This window comes from Tamandua tetradactyla, chromosome 2 (assembly GCF_023851605.1).
Source record: "Tamandua tetradactyla isolate mTamTet1 chromosome 2, mTamTet1.pri, whole genome shotgun sequence".
In the NCBI taxonomy this organism is placed as follows: domain Eukaryota; kingdom Metazoa; phylum Chordata; class Mammalia; order Pilosa; family Myrmecophagidae; genus Tamandua; species Tamandua tetradactyla.
In genome coordinates this window covers 63,388,821-63,402,609 of record NC_135328.1, presented here as the reverse complement: position 1 = coordinate 63,402,609, position 13,789 = coordinate 63,388,821, and the positions used below count along the sequence as shown (strand labels likewise).

Genomic DNA, 13,789 nt, shown 5'->3' with positions numbered 1-13,789 from the left:
TCTCTGTAAGATTCTGATTGTCCTGGCTTCCAGTTCACTGATTCTTTCTTCTGCCTGTTCAAATCTTCTGTTGTATATAGCTAGTGTACTTTTAATCTTTTTTGCTGTGCCTAATATCCCCATAATTTGTTATTTCTCTTTATACTTTCAAATTCTTCTTTATGCTCACAGATTACCTTTTTAATATCCTTTATCTGTTTAGCCATATTTTCCTTCCTTGAATTGATTTAGGAGACTTGTTTGGACATCTTTGATTTAGTTGTTCCAAATTCTGCATTTCCTCTGAGGTTTTAATTTGTTGCTTTGCATGGGCCTCCTCGCTAATACGTCTCTTGAATCCATCTACTTCACCCAGTTCCTCTGGATTCCCGTTCTCTAAATGATCTCCCTGCTTCCAATCTTACCATGTTCTCTACTAACCAAAGATCTTTCAATATGCTATTACCTCTCCTCTCAGTCATATATCCATCCAATCCATTCTTCAAACTGCAGCCAGAGTCATTTTTCTAAAACACAAATTTAATTTTGTTCCCTCTCCTTATAACTTTTCAGTGGATAAAGTCCCAAACTGTTCATGCCTTTCTTCTACCTGCCTCTCATGCTTCACCACCCTCCACTCCCACTGCCCTCTCCACCACACTTCAAACACAAATGGATATTCTTTGGATTCCTGGGACACACTCTGTTATCTCTAACACTGGACCTTTGCAAATAATGAGCTCTCTGCCTGCAATCTATCTCCTGGATGGATTGCATTGTGTATCCCAGTTTAGTCACATTCTTGGTCTTGGTCTACATTATGGTGGGTGTGAACCCATTGTAAATAGGACCTTCTGGTGAGATTATTTTTCGTTAAGGTGTGATCAACTGGATCTTATGGCCAATTGGGTCTTAATCCTATTACTGGAGGCTTTATAGAAAAGGCTATAGAGAGAAAGCAATGGAAAAAGCTAGAAGTCAACAGAATGTAAAGAAGAAAGTAGAAGGCATTGCAATGTGTCAGAAAAGCAAGGATCAAGGACTGCTGGTAACTAGCTCCAGAATACCAGTCTTTGAGGAGAAAGCACTGCCTTTCTGATATCTCAAGTTTAGACATCTTCCAGTCTCAAAACTGTGAGTCAATAAATTCCTGTTGTTTAAGCTAGCCAATTGTATGGTATTTGTTTTGGCAACTGAAAAACTAATACTGTTTTGGGTACCAGGAGCAGGATGCTGCTATTAAAAATATGTAAAGTGTGGAAACAACTTTGGAATTCAGTAATGGGTACAGGCTCAGTGAATTATGAGGCACTTGATAGAAAATTCTAGATTGTTTTGAAGAGACAAGTAGTAGAAATATGGACATTAAAGTTACTTCCAATGAAGCCTTTGGAGGAAATGATGAATACATTATTGGAAATTGGAGAAAGGCAATCTTTGTTACAAACTAGTAGAGAACTTAGTGAATAGTGTTCTGATGTTAGATGGAAGGCAGAACTTGAAAGCAAAGGATTTGGATATTTAGCCAAGGAGATATCCAAGTTATGGGTAGGCCCACTCACATGTTGGAAAGAACAGGTCTGCCCCTGTGCTTCAAAGATGCAGGCCATCTGCCCCACAGCTTGGAGTTGGTGGGCCTTGTGCCCTGTAGTTCAAGGAGAGTGCAGCCACCCCAATGCTCAGAGATGGTGGGCCTGTACCCCAGCACTTGCAGAGAGACTGGCCACAATTCTAATTAATGAGAGAGGGTGGGGCTTACACCTCAGTGTTTGGGGAATGCATGGCCACAGTGCAAGTACTTGGAAAGGGTGGAGCTGCTGCTACAGCAGGCCTAGAGAACAAAGTATCAATCCACAAAGGACTTTCAGACCTTGAAATCTAATCAAGTTTGTCCTGCTGGGTTTTGGACTTGGTTGGGACCCATGACCTGTGTCTTCCTTCCAATTACTCCATTCTGAAATGGAAATGTTTATCCTATGCCTGTCCCAATATTTTATATTAGAAATTGGTACCTTGTTTTCTAAGTTTCACAGGTGCATCAGACAGGAATTTTGCCTTGGGATGGACTACATCCATAACTAATTTTTATGAGATTTTGTATTTAGTATTGTTACTGAAATGACTTAAGGCTTTTGGGAAGTGATGGAATGAATGCATTTTGCATGTGAGAAGAATGTATCTTTTGGGGGTTCAAAGAGCAGACTGTGGTTGATTGAATTGTGTACCTCAGTTTGGACGTGTTCTTCGTTGTGGCTCACATTCTGGCAAATAGGACCATTTGATAAGGCTATTTTTAGATAAGTTACAGCCAACTGAATCAGGTTGGTCTTAATCCTATTACTGGAGGGCTTACAGAGAAGGCCGCAGACAGAAAGCCATGAAAGAGGATGGAAGTCAATGGCACTCAGAGGAAAAAGGAGAAGGCATCACCATGTGTATTGCCATGTGTCAAAAAAGCCAAGGACCAAGGATTGCTGGTAGCCAGCTCCAGAATGCCAGTCTTTGGAGAGAAAGCATTATAATTAAGAAATGAGGATTTAGGGGATGATTTTTTATTACTGGATAGTTACACGGATATTCCTTTTGTTGTTTTCTGGTATTTTGGACTAGACAAAGGGAATTATATGAAATCTCTAAATTGTAATCCAGTTACCTTGATCTCTGATAATGATTGTATAGCCCTTATCTTCTGCCCCTGTGATTATAAAAACCTTGCGACTAAACTTCATCATCTGTAGCCGGGTTTCCAGTTTTTCATCTTAGGGTCTTGCAGTCACTAAAGACAGTGCCTAATATTTATTAATGAAGGCTCTTGGAACAGTTCAGGACCAACCCACTCCAAGTCCAAAGTTATCTTGATAACCAAGACTTGATCTAATTATATTGGGCCCATCTGACATGCGCAACAGCTTAGACTTTAACCTGTGAGTCACCTATTCTTCATTTCCACCATTTTCTTACATACGTTCTGTGACTAAGCATGTAATCAGTCTATATATACTCAATAATTAGATCAACTCTTATTACATCATCCAGGGCCCCTCTGCTTGTCTTCTTTGCTATAAAACCATCAGAATTTCTGTAGTTCAGTGAAACAGATTTTGGGCCAAACGGCCATCTGCTTTCCTACTACATGCTTCATAATACACTTTTTCTCTCTTTGAAACCCCAGTATCTCAGGAATTGAGATTGAGCTCATCAGGCAAAAGAATCCACCACCTTTGTCCAGTAACAGCACTGCCTTGCTGGTGCCTCAAGTTTGGACTTCCTCTAGCCTCAAAACTGTGAGCCAGTTAATTCCCATCATTTAAGCCAGCCCACTGTATGGTATTTTTTTTAGTAGCTAGGAAACTAATATATTTCCTTTCAGTTTTTTTCCAGCTAGTTTTCTCTCCTACTTTCAACCTCAGTTAAAATGTCACAGATCTGGGCCGCGGTGGCTCAGCGGGCAAGAGTGCTTGCCTGCTATGCCGGAGGACCCCGGTTCGATTCCCGGCCCCAGCCCATGTAAGAAACAAACAAACAAACAAAATATAATAAAACAAGAAAATGTTTAAAGATGTCTCCCTTTCTTCCTCCCTTCCTTCCTTCCATCCTTCCTTCCTTCTCTCTGTCTTTCCTTCCCTTCCTCCCTCTCTCTAAAAAAAAAAAAAAAAAAAAAAAAAAAAGTCACAGATCTATGAAGCTTTCTCTGACCCCTTCAGAACAGGTAGATGTCCCATCTATGTGCTCCCACAGCACCCTATGGTTTCCCATGAGAGAATTTAACACATTTTATTACTTATTGTGTATTTAGTTAACTGTCCTCACTTATGAATTCCAATCTCTCTTAGGCTAAGGAACATTTCTATTGCACTCACCGTTGATTCCTCTGTTTCTAACACAATGCTTCATATTAAATAACATGTGCTTAGTAAATTGCCTCCAAATACTAGCACTATGACTGGCATATCTCAGATGCTTATTTAATTGAATCAATGTATACTGAATCAATACTCGAGTGCATGAAAGAATGGGAGTCACAAAAGTCTGTTAGTGTTTCATTCATTCCAGTTTTTCTTTTGATTTCTTCTTTGATCCATTGGTTATTCAGGAGTATGTTGTTTAATTCCCACACATCTTAAACTTTCCAAAATATGTTATTGATTTCTGTGCTGGTTTGAAAGGAAGTATGCCCCCTAAGAAAAGCCATGTTTTAATATAAATCTCATTTCTTAAAAGTAGAATAATCCCTATTCAGTACTGTATATTTGAAACTGTAATGAGGTCATCTCCCTGGTTGATGTGATTTAGTTAAGAATGGTTGTTAAACTGGATTAGGGGATGACATGTCTCCACCCATTTGAGTGGGTCTTGATTAGTTTCTGAAGTCCTATAAAAGAGGAAACATTTTGGAGATTCAGAGAGACTCAGAGAGGGCAGAGAATGCTGCAGTACCACGAAGCAGAGAGTCCACCAGCCAGTGACCTTTGGAGATGAAGAAGGAAAATGCCTCCCAGGGAGCTTCATGAAATAGGAAGCCAGGAGAGAAAAGCTAGCAGATGATGCCGTATTTGCCATGTGCCCTTCCAGCGGAGAGAGAAGCCCTGACTGTGTTTGCCATGTGCCATCTCACTTGAGAGAGAAACCCTGAACTTCATCGGCCTTCTTGAACCAAGGTATCTTCCCCTGGATGCCTTTGATTGGACATTACTATAGCCTTGTTGTAATTGGGACATTTTCTCGGCCTTAGAACTGTAAACTAGCAACTCATTAAATCACCCCTTTTAAAAGCCATTCTGTTTCTGGTGTATTGCATTCTGGCAGCTAGCAAACTAGAACAATTTCTAATGTCATTCCACTGTGGTAGGAGAACATACTGTATACATATTCTTTCTATCCTTTTAAATTTATTGAGGTTTTTGTTTTCTGGCCTAATATATGGCCTATCCTAAAGAATATTCCATGTGCACTTGAGAAGAATGCATATTCTATTTACATCAATAGTGTCTGTTAGATCTAGCTGACCTGGAAGAGATGTTAATTCTAATGAAAAGGCCCTGCCAAACCTTAAACATAGAAAACCATGGGAACAAGCAGTCCCAGAAATTCTCAGTGGCAGGGCCCCCTCACCTGCAAGTTAGATAAAAACCACACTCAAACATATAGACTTGTCTCTCTTCTCCAGCACAAAGTGGGGCATACTGAGCTGCATCAATTGACCCCAACCTGGAGCAGTTTTCGGCCACCTCAGGAGACTGGCCGTGATGGGACCTCTTCCCCTGCTCATTTAGATTATGTAAGTGACAAAGAGTTTGCCCTTTCTAGACTCTATTCTGTACAATAAAGGGATTATTTACTGTAAGTTTCTATTGTGCCCAGAACCTGTGTTCCAACAATGCACAATTGTAGTAACTCCCTCCACATTATCTCTCCTAATTTTTTTTTATTTTAAAGTCTATTTGCTGATACTACAATGACCACTATAGCTTTCTTGTCTCTGCTGTTGGCATGATATATATTTTTCTGTCCTTTTGCTTTCATCTATTTGTATCTTTGAATGTAAAATGTGTCGTTTCATTCATTCCAAGGGTCCAAAAGAGATGTCCTGCATGGACTTATATTTTTCAGGGGTCCAAGCTACTCTACTTATTAGGATGCCATTTCATTACTTCCCTCAGGGCACAACTAGAAAGCTGATGTCCACTTTTTTGGTGGTATTCCTTCAGTCCTCATTCCACAATCTGTGGTGTGGTTTCTGCATAGCAATTAGCACCCAAGTTGCCTGTCTGCTTTAATGCAACTTCAAAAACTGTCTAACATCAGTAAAGATATTTAGTTAATTGCAGGCTGAAAAGGAATTCCCAGAACTCTCTTCTCATCTCGGCTCTTTCAAGGTACTGCCTCACTTACCCTCCTCTCCAGGAAGCCTCTCTCATCTCCAGCACAAAGTAGTTTAATACATATTTACAGAATGGCCATTATGCATCATCATATGCCTCAGAAACCAGATGGAAAAATCTCTGAGTCTGAACTAAGACTCAGGGAGAGTCTTGCTCTTTTCAAGCTTCCGGCTACTTGGAACTTGGAACTGCAAATTAGACCCCGCAGAGTGAGCAACAACGACCTTTGATCTCTGACAAAGAATTTTGTACAGTGATAATGTAATCATTTCTGTAGATATGTCGTCGCCCCTTCCCCCAAACCTTGAGCTATAAAATCTTTTAAGGGAGGGCCTCTTATCTCATTTCTGGATCTCTGAAGCTGGCACAACATAGATCCCACGATAGAGGTAACTTGGTTACTTAGAAATATTAGAAATTAGTTACCTAAAAACTATTATAAATAAATGAAACAGCGATTTCTTTCCCCAGTTTTGAACGTAAATAGAAATGTGATTTCACCCTGCTGGGCTTCAATTTCCCTAAACTGACCGTCTCTGGTCTAAAATGCCGTGAAAATCTTGCCCCAAGCCTAGCGTTTCAAGCAGACAATTGAATCGATTAAAAGAAAGAAAGAAAACAAACAAGGGAAAAAACAACTTCTGAAAACCGTCCTCGAGGCTCAAGCTCCTGAGAGGCACTCGAGGGCTATGGGGACCTAGGCGAGGGAGCACCGCTGCGGACCACTCACCTTCCTTAAACCAGGGAGCCATGTAGCTCAGGATGTAGGTAGGGTCCAGAATTTTCCTAACGTAGTGCCTTACAAAGTCCAGATTCCGCCGCACCTCGGCCGTCATGCCTGCGTCCCAGCTTCCGAAACTTCGCTTAACGCCCAGATGGAGGTCGAGGAAGCGCAGAGCGCAGCGATCCAAGGTGGGATTTTCCAAGAGATAGACCCAGCGCTGAGGGGCGGAGCAATGAGGAAATCTGAAGTCTCGAAGAAAAATCGAAACTGCAACTAGCGGCCGGTTGGGGGAGGGCAGGAAGCACAGGGATCAGCTGCCTTGGAGTTGCGGGTCCAGTCCGCGCAGTTTCGTTTTCTCACACTTGCTTCCTCCTTTGCCAACCCCAGCAAGTTCGATGATCCGAACTCTTCGAGTTCGAAGAGGACCCCTAGAAAAGTTTTTTTTTTAATTTATTTCTCTTATTACTCGCCTTCTTAATAGCGGTAGGGTTTAAATGCAGTTAAAATTTGTAGGTCTTAAGTGGACAGTTCGCTGACTTGAAAAATAGATGCCATTTCCCGAAGTTGGGTGGGGGAAGTCTGTGTTTAACTGAATAAGGAACTGCCGCTTGTTTCCCAAAATGGCTGTGCCATTTTGCATTCTCACCAGCAGTACAAGTGAGCTCCAGATGATATACATCTTCACCTTCGGTCAGCCTTCTTTTTTTAATTTTTAGCTATCTTGGTGGATGTGAAGTGGTATATCGTCGTGGCTTAATTTTAATTTCCCATATGATTGAGGATGTTGGGCACATGTGCATGTGCTTATGAGCCATTCGTGTCTTCGTTTGTGAAGCATCTTGCCAAATCTTTTGCCCGTTTTTTTTTTTTATTGTGGATTTACAGGAGTTAATTATTTATTCTGGATACAAGCTCATTGTTAAATATTGTATTCCAAATATCTTCTAGTCTGTGGCTTGACATGTCATTTTCTTAAAGGTGTCTTGATGAGCAGAAGTTTATTTTTATAAAATCCCATTTAATTTATTAGCGTTTTCTTTGTTTACTCTGTGTTTTCTTTTAGAATTTTTATATTTTCAACCCGTAAGGTTGGGTCTCTGAACATTTCAAATTAAACTTGTGTGACGTATAAAGCAGGGCTCAAGGTTCATTTTTTCCAAACTTTTATCCAGTCATTCCAGCACCATTTGTTGAGGAAACTTATCTTTCCCCATTTAATGACCTTGGCACCTCTGCCAAAAAATTAATTCACTGAACATGTGTAGGACATTTCTGGCTCTATTCTGGTCCATTAATCTTTTAGTTGATCTTCATACAAATAAAGCAGGTCTTTTTATTATGATAGGTTTCATGTAAGTCTCGGAGTCAGGTAATGTGAATCCTCCAACTTTGTTATTTTTTTTTTAAAGACTCTATTTTTTATTCTTTGAGTTTCCATTTTTACCAAGAAAAAAAAACCCATTAGGATTTTGACCAGGATTACATTCAATCTATAGATAAATTTAGGAAGAATTGATATATTAAAAATATTGAGTCTTCCAATACGTGAAAATATGTCTTTCCATTTACTTAGGTCTTCTTTAACTTCTGTCAGCAATATTTTAGTTTTTCAGAGTATGGGTTTTATACATACATATCCTGTTAAATTTATTCTTGCTTTATGTTGTTTGATGCTACTGTAAATGGAAATTTTTTTAAGTTCCACTTTCAAATTGTTTATTTTTAGTATATGGAAATACAAGTGATTTTTGTGTATTGGCCTTTTACCTTGCGATATTGCTATGCTCACTCGTTAGTTCTTCTGTAGATTCCTTAGGATTTCCTGAATCAATAGTCATATCATTTGTAAACACAATTTTACTTCTTCTTTTCCAGTCTTTATGCCTTTTATTTAATTTCCTTTCCTTATTACACTGCCTAGAGTTTCCAGTAGAAGGTAGGTTGAATAAAAATGGTAAAAGTTGAAGATGAATAATAGGGGGAACAGATGTTAAAATAAATTTAGATTGAAATGCTGGTGATCGGTGAGGGTGAGGGGTGGGGGGTATGGTATGTATGAATTTTTTCCTGTTTTCTTTTTATTTCTTTTTCTGAATAGATGCAAATATTCCAAGAAATGATCATGATGATAAATATGCAACTATGTGATGATATTGTGAATTACTGATTATATATGTAGAACGGAATGATCAAAAGTTATGAATGTTTGTGTTTATTTGGTGTTTTTTGGTATTTTTTTATTTAAAAATTAATTTAAAAATAAATAAATAAAAAGTTAATGCCCTTACCTTATTACCACTGTCAGGAGAAAAAGATTAGCATTTTCCCTTTATCATGATGTTAATTGTAGGTTTTTCTGAGATGCCCTTTATCACACTGATGAAGTTTTCTTTTATTCCTGGTTTGTTGTGAGTTTTTATCATGAATGGGTGCTTCAAATGTTTTTTCCACCTCTGTTGAAGTGATTATATATATATATATATATATATATATATATATATATAATATGCTGGATTTCATTCATATTAACAGCATATCTGTTAATATGCTGGATTTCATTGGTATCATTTCTTTAAATGCTGAACAGAATTCACCAGTGATACCATTTGGGCCTGGAATTTTCTTTGTTGGATGATTCTTTATAACATATTCAATTTCTTTGATAAATATAAGGCTATTCTGATTTTTTATTTCATCTTGAATCAATTTTGGTAAATTGTGTTTTTCAAGGATTTTGACTATTTCACGTAAATTGTCAAATTTATTGGCATAAAATTGTTCATGATATTCCTTATTATCTTTTTACCTTTTTTTCTTAATCAGTCTTGCCAGGGATTTACTCATTTTATTCATCTTTTCAAAGAACCAATCTTTGATTTTGGTTGTTTTCTTTACTGTTATTCTACTCTCTATTTCATTGACTTCTGCTCTTATTATCAGTTACTTTCTCCTACTTCTTTTAGGCTTAATTTGCTCTTCTTTTTCTAGTTTCTTTAGGTGGAAGCTTAGATCACTGACTTTATATATCTTTCTCTTCCAATATAACTATTTGAGGTGATAAATTTCCCTTACAGTAACATTGCATACATTTTGATATGTTATATTTTCATCCCATTTGAAGTGGCTTCTAATATCCCTGTCTTCGATGTATTGGTTATTTTGAAATATGCTATTCATTTTTCAAATAATTGGGAATTTTTCTATTTAATCTATTTTAGTCAAAGTACTTATGGCCCAGCATAAGTACTATCTTGTTATACATTCTAGGCACCCTTAAAAAGAGTATGTGTTACAATGGACTATTGAGCAGCTGCAAGAAGGAATGAAGTTATGAGGCATGCGACTAGGTAAATGAACCTTGAGGACAATTTGTGGAATGAAATAAGCCAGGAACAAAAAGACAAATATTATCATGCCACACTAATATAGACTAATTATAAGGTCCAACTCAGATTTAAATACAAAACATAGATTATCAGGTGAAGGACTATTGTGAAGTGTGCTGGTTTGAAAGGATTATGGACCCTAGATAAGCCATGTTTTAATCCTAATCCATCTTGTGGAGCAACCATTTCTTCTAATCCCTATTCAGTGCTGTAGGTTGGAAACTTCATTAAATTATCTCCACAGAGATGTGACATGCCCAATTATGGGTATTAACTTTTGATTAGAAGATGTGACTCCCACCCATTCCAGGGGAGTCTTGACTAGTTTATTGGAATCCTTTAAAAGAGGAAACATTTTGGAGAAAGCTTCAGAGCAGAACCATGAGAACCCATGCTGCTAGAGACCTTTGGAGATGAAGAAGGAAAACACCCCTTGGGGAGCTTCATCAAAAAAGAAGCCTGGAGAGAAAGCTATCATATGTCACCATGTTCTCCATGTGCCTTCCAGTTGAGAGAGAAACCTTGAACATCATCGGCCTTCTTTAACCAAGGTGTCTTTCCCTGGATGCCTTAGGTTGGACATTTCTATAGCCTTGCTTTAATTTGGATATTTTCACAGCTTTAGAGCTGTAAACTTGCAACTTAATAAGTTCCCTTTTTAAAAAGCCATTCCGTTTCTGGTATATCACATTCCAGCAGCTAGCAAACTAGAACATAAAGGTCTTAGATTGTAAGCTCTTACAGCAGTCACATCTATTCCAACTGTTATTTCTAAATTCTGATATGCTTAGCTATATATGTATAACCTGGCCATTCCCTGGAATTTTGGTACTTGCGTGACACCTGAGACTCAGAGCTGGAGTTCTGCAGCTATGAAAATCAGCATTACCCCATACAGCAGCTGTTAAGAAAGCTGAAAAAGTGATCAGACTTCAATTAGAAATATGAATGAGGCTAATGTGGGTAGCACTGAGGTAAAGCAGACTAAAGGGTAAAGGATGATATTGACTATATTTTAAAACTTTAACTTCTGTGTGAAACCAAAGAAAGAGATGTTTATTTGGTGCAAAATTTATATTTTCTGCAGCACACTATCTAATCTAACTTGTTTGGTCAACTTATTCTAACAGCATAATTACATGGAACCTTGAATAAGAAGTGAGATGGTGTTGGTTTGTACAGGTTGCTGTGATGCCCCTGTACCTCCCAGAGTAATTAGGGCGGAAGATTAAAAACTATTTGCAAAGTTTTCCTAAGGGACTGGGGAAAAAAGTGGAAACATTAAAATTCCCCAACTGGGGAAGATCTGATAATTTTGTAATAGTTGGGGACTACAAGTTTGATGGGCCAGGTTCTTGATCTTGGGGCTTGTCCTTATGCGATGTATTCCTGCAAAGGAGAAGCTAAGCCTACTTATGATTATACCTAAGAGTCACCACAGACAACCTCTTTTGTTGCTCATATGTGGCCACTCTCTCTAAGCCAACTCTGCAGGTGAGTTCACTACCCTCCTCCTATGTGGGACATGACTCCCACGGGTATAAATCTCCCTGGCAATTTGGGACATGATTCCAGGATATGAGCCTGGCCCTGGCATCCTGGGATTGAGAAAGGGTTCTTGACCAAAAGGGGGAAGAGAAATGAAACAAAATAAAGTTTCAGTGGCTCAGAGATTTCAAATCTCTTGAGAGATCATTCTGGAAGTTATTCTTACACAGTATATAAATATCCCTTTTCAGTTTGTGGTATATTGGAGTAGCTAAAGGAAAATACCTGAAACTGCTGAATTATAATCAATAGCCTTGACTCTTGAAGATGATTAAATAACCATAGAGCTTTTAAGGTGTGACGATATGATTGTGAGAGCCTTGTGACTGATATTCCCATTATCCAGTGTATGGACAGATGAGTAAGGAAAAAAAAAAAAAGACAAAAATAAATAAATAAATAATGGGGGGAGGGGAAATACGGGATATTTTGGGTGTTCTTTTTTACTTTTATTCATTTGTTATTGTTTATGGAGTAATGAAAATGTTCAAAAATCAATTGTGATGATGAATGTCCACCTATATGATGATAGAGTGTACCACTGATTGTACAATTTGGATGATTATATGGTATGTGAATAAATATCACAATAAAGTTGCATTTTTAAAAAAGTATGTGTATTCTGCCATTCTCAGGTATAGTATTCTATAAATGTTAATGATATCAGGTTGATATATAGTATCGTCAAGTTTTCTATAGCCTTACTAATTATGTGTCTACTTGTTCTATCAAATAATGAGAGGGTATTTAAAATTTCAAACTATTAGTATTGATTTGCCCTGTTAGTTCTATCAGTTTTGCTTCATATATTTTGGGTCCCTGTTTTTAGGTAAACACATTTATGACTGTTATCTCTTCCTGACAATTTATGTCTTTTACCATTATGAAATGTCTGTTTTTAATCTTTCCATATTTCTTATTAGCAAATCAAAATCTACTTCATCCCATATTACTATAGCCGTACTAACTTTCTTGGCTTACTGTTTGCATAGTATATCTTTTTTTATCTTTCAATATTTCTGGGGTTTTTAAAAAATTTTTTTATTGTATAGATAACATAAAAGCAAAGAAATAAAAAAGCAATAGTTTTCAAAGCACTCTTCAACAAGTGGTTACAGGACAGATCCCAGAGTTGTCATGGGCTACCATACGATCCTTTCATATTTTTCCTTCTAGCTGCCCCAGATTATAGGAGGCTTTTTCATCATCGCAATCAACTTTCTTTCCTTCTTTTTTTGTGAAAAATAACATATATACAAAACAGCTATAAATTTCAAAGCATAGCACCACAATTAGTTGTAGAACATATTTCAGACTTTGACATAGATTGGTTATAATGACACAACTCTAAGTTTCCACTTCTAGCTGCTCTAAAACACTGAAGACTAAAAGAGACATCAATTTCATGATTCAGCATTCATATTCATTTGTTAAATCCTATCTTCTATGTATAACTCCACCATCACCGTTGATCTTTCCATCCCTATGTTTAGGGGTGTTTGGGCTATGGCAATTCTAAATTTTTGATATTGGAAGGATATGTCACTATTATGGGGTAGGGAGATGAAACTATATGATGTTCTGGAGAGGCTGGGCTAGGTTTCAGGACTTATCTGCACCAGGGACCCATCTGGAGGTTGTAGTTTTCTGGAAAGTTACGCTAGTGCCTAGAACCCTTGTGGAATCCTATATTGCCCTAGGTATTCTTAAGGATTGGCTGGAATGGTCCTGGTTGGGGGGTTGGCAGGTTATGATAGGTAGCAAGGTCTACCTGAAGCTGGCATAACAGCAACCTCCAGAGTAGCCTCTTGACTCTATATGAAGTCATCTTCTACCTTATATATATATAAATATAATAAAAATTATACTTCTTTTTCCCCTGTTGGTCAGGATGGAATTGTTGATTCCATGGTGCCAGGTCTGGATTCATCCCTGGGAGTCATCTCCCACGCTGCCAGGGACACTTTCACCCCTGGATGTCATGGCCCATGTAGGGAGGAAGGCAATGATTTCACTTGCAGAGTTGGGCTTAGAGAAACTGAGGTCACATCTGAGCAACAACAGAGGTCCTCCAGAAGTAACTCTTAGGCATTCCTATAGGTAGTCTAAGCTTCTCCACTACCCACATATGCTTCACAAGAGTAAGCCTCATGATCAAGGGCATGGCCTATTGATTGGGTGTCCCTAAAGTATCAGGGGATTCCCTGATGGTAAGGTTTAATAGTTCCATATTCTTTCTCGGGGGACTTTGCCAATACTTTTTTATTATC

The 13,789-nt window shown here is 38.0% G+C and overlaps 1 protein-coding gene across 2 annotated transcripts in view; it reads right to left on the bottom strand.

The window, feature by feature from the left end:
- The window catches only part of RIGI (RNA sensor RIG-I), a 96,338-nt gene extending 82,839 nt beyond the window's left edge, over positions 1-13,499 (bottom strand). Inside the window, exon 1 of one of the 2 annotated variants that reach the window (XM_077147974.1) lies at positions 13,388-13,499. Coding sequence is in view for 1 of the 2 variants with exons in the window: in XM_077147973.1 (XP_077004088.1) it covers positions 6,592-6,697 (106 nt within the window). In the remaining variant the exon portion in view is untranslated. Of the gene's footprint in view, positions 1-6,591; positions 7,166-13,387 lie in introns of those variants that run through there. The other variant, XM_077147973.1, reaches the window with a different exon arrangement.
- Between the last annotated feature and the right edge of the window lie 290 nt (positions 13,500-13,789).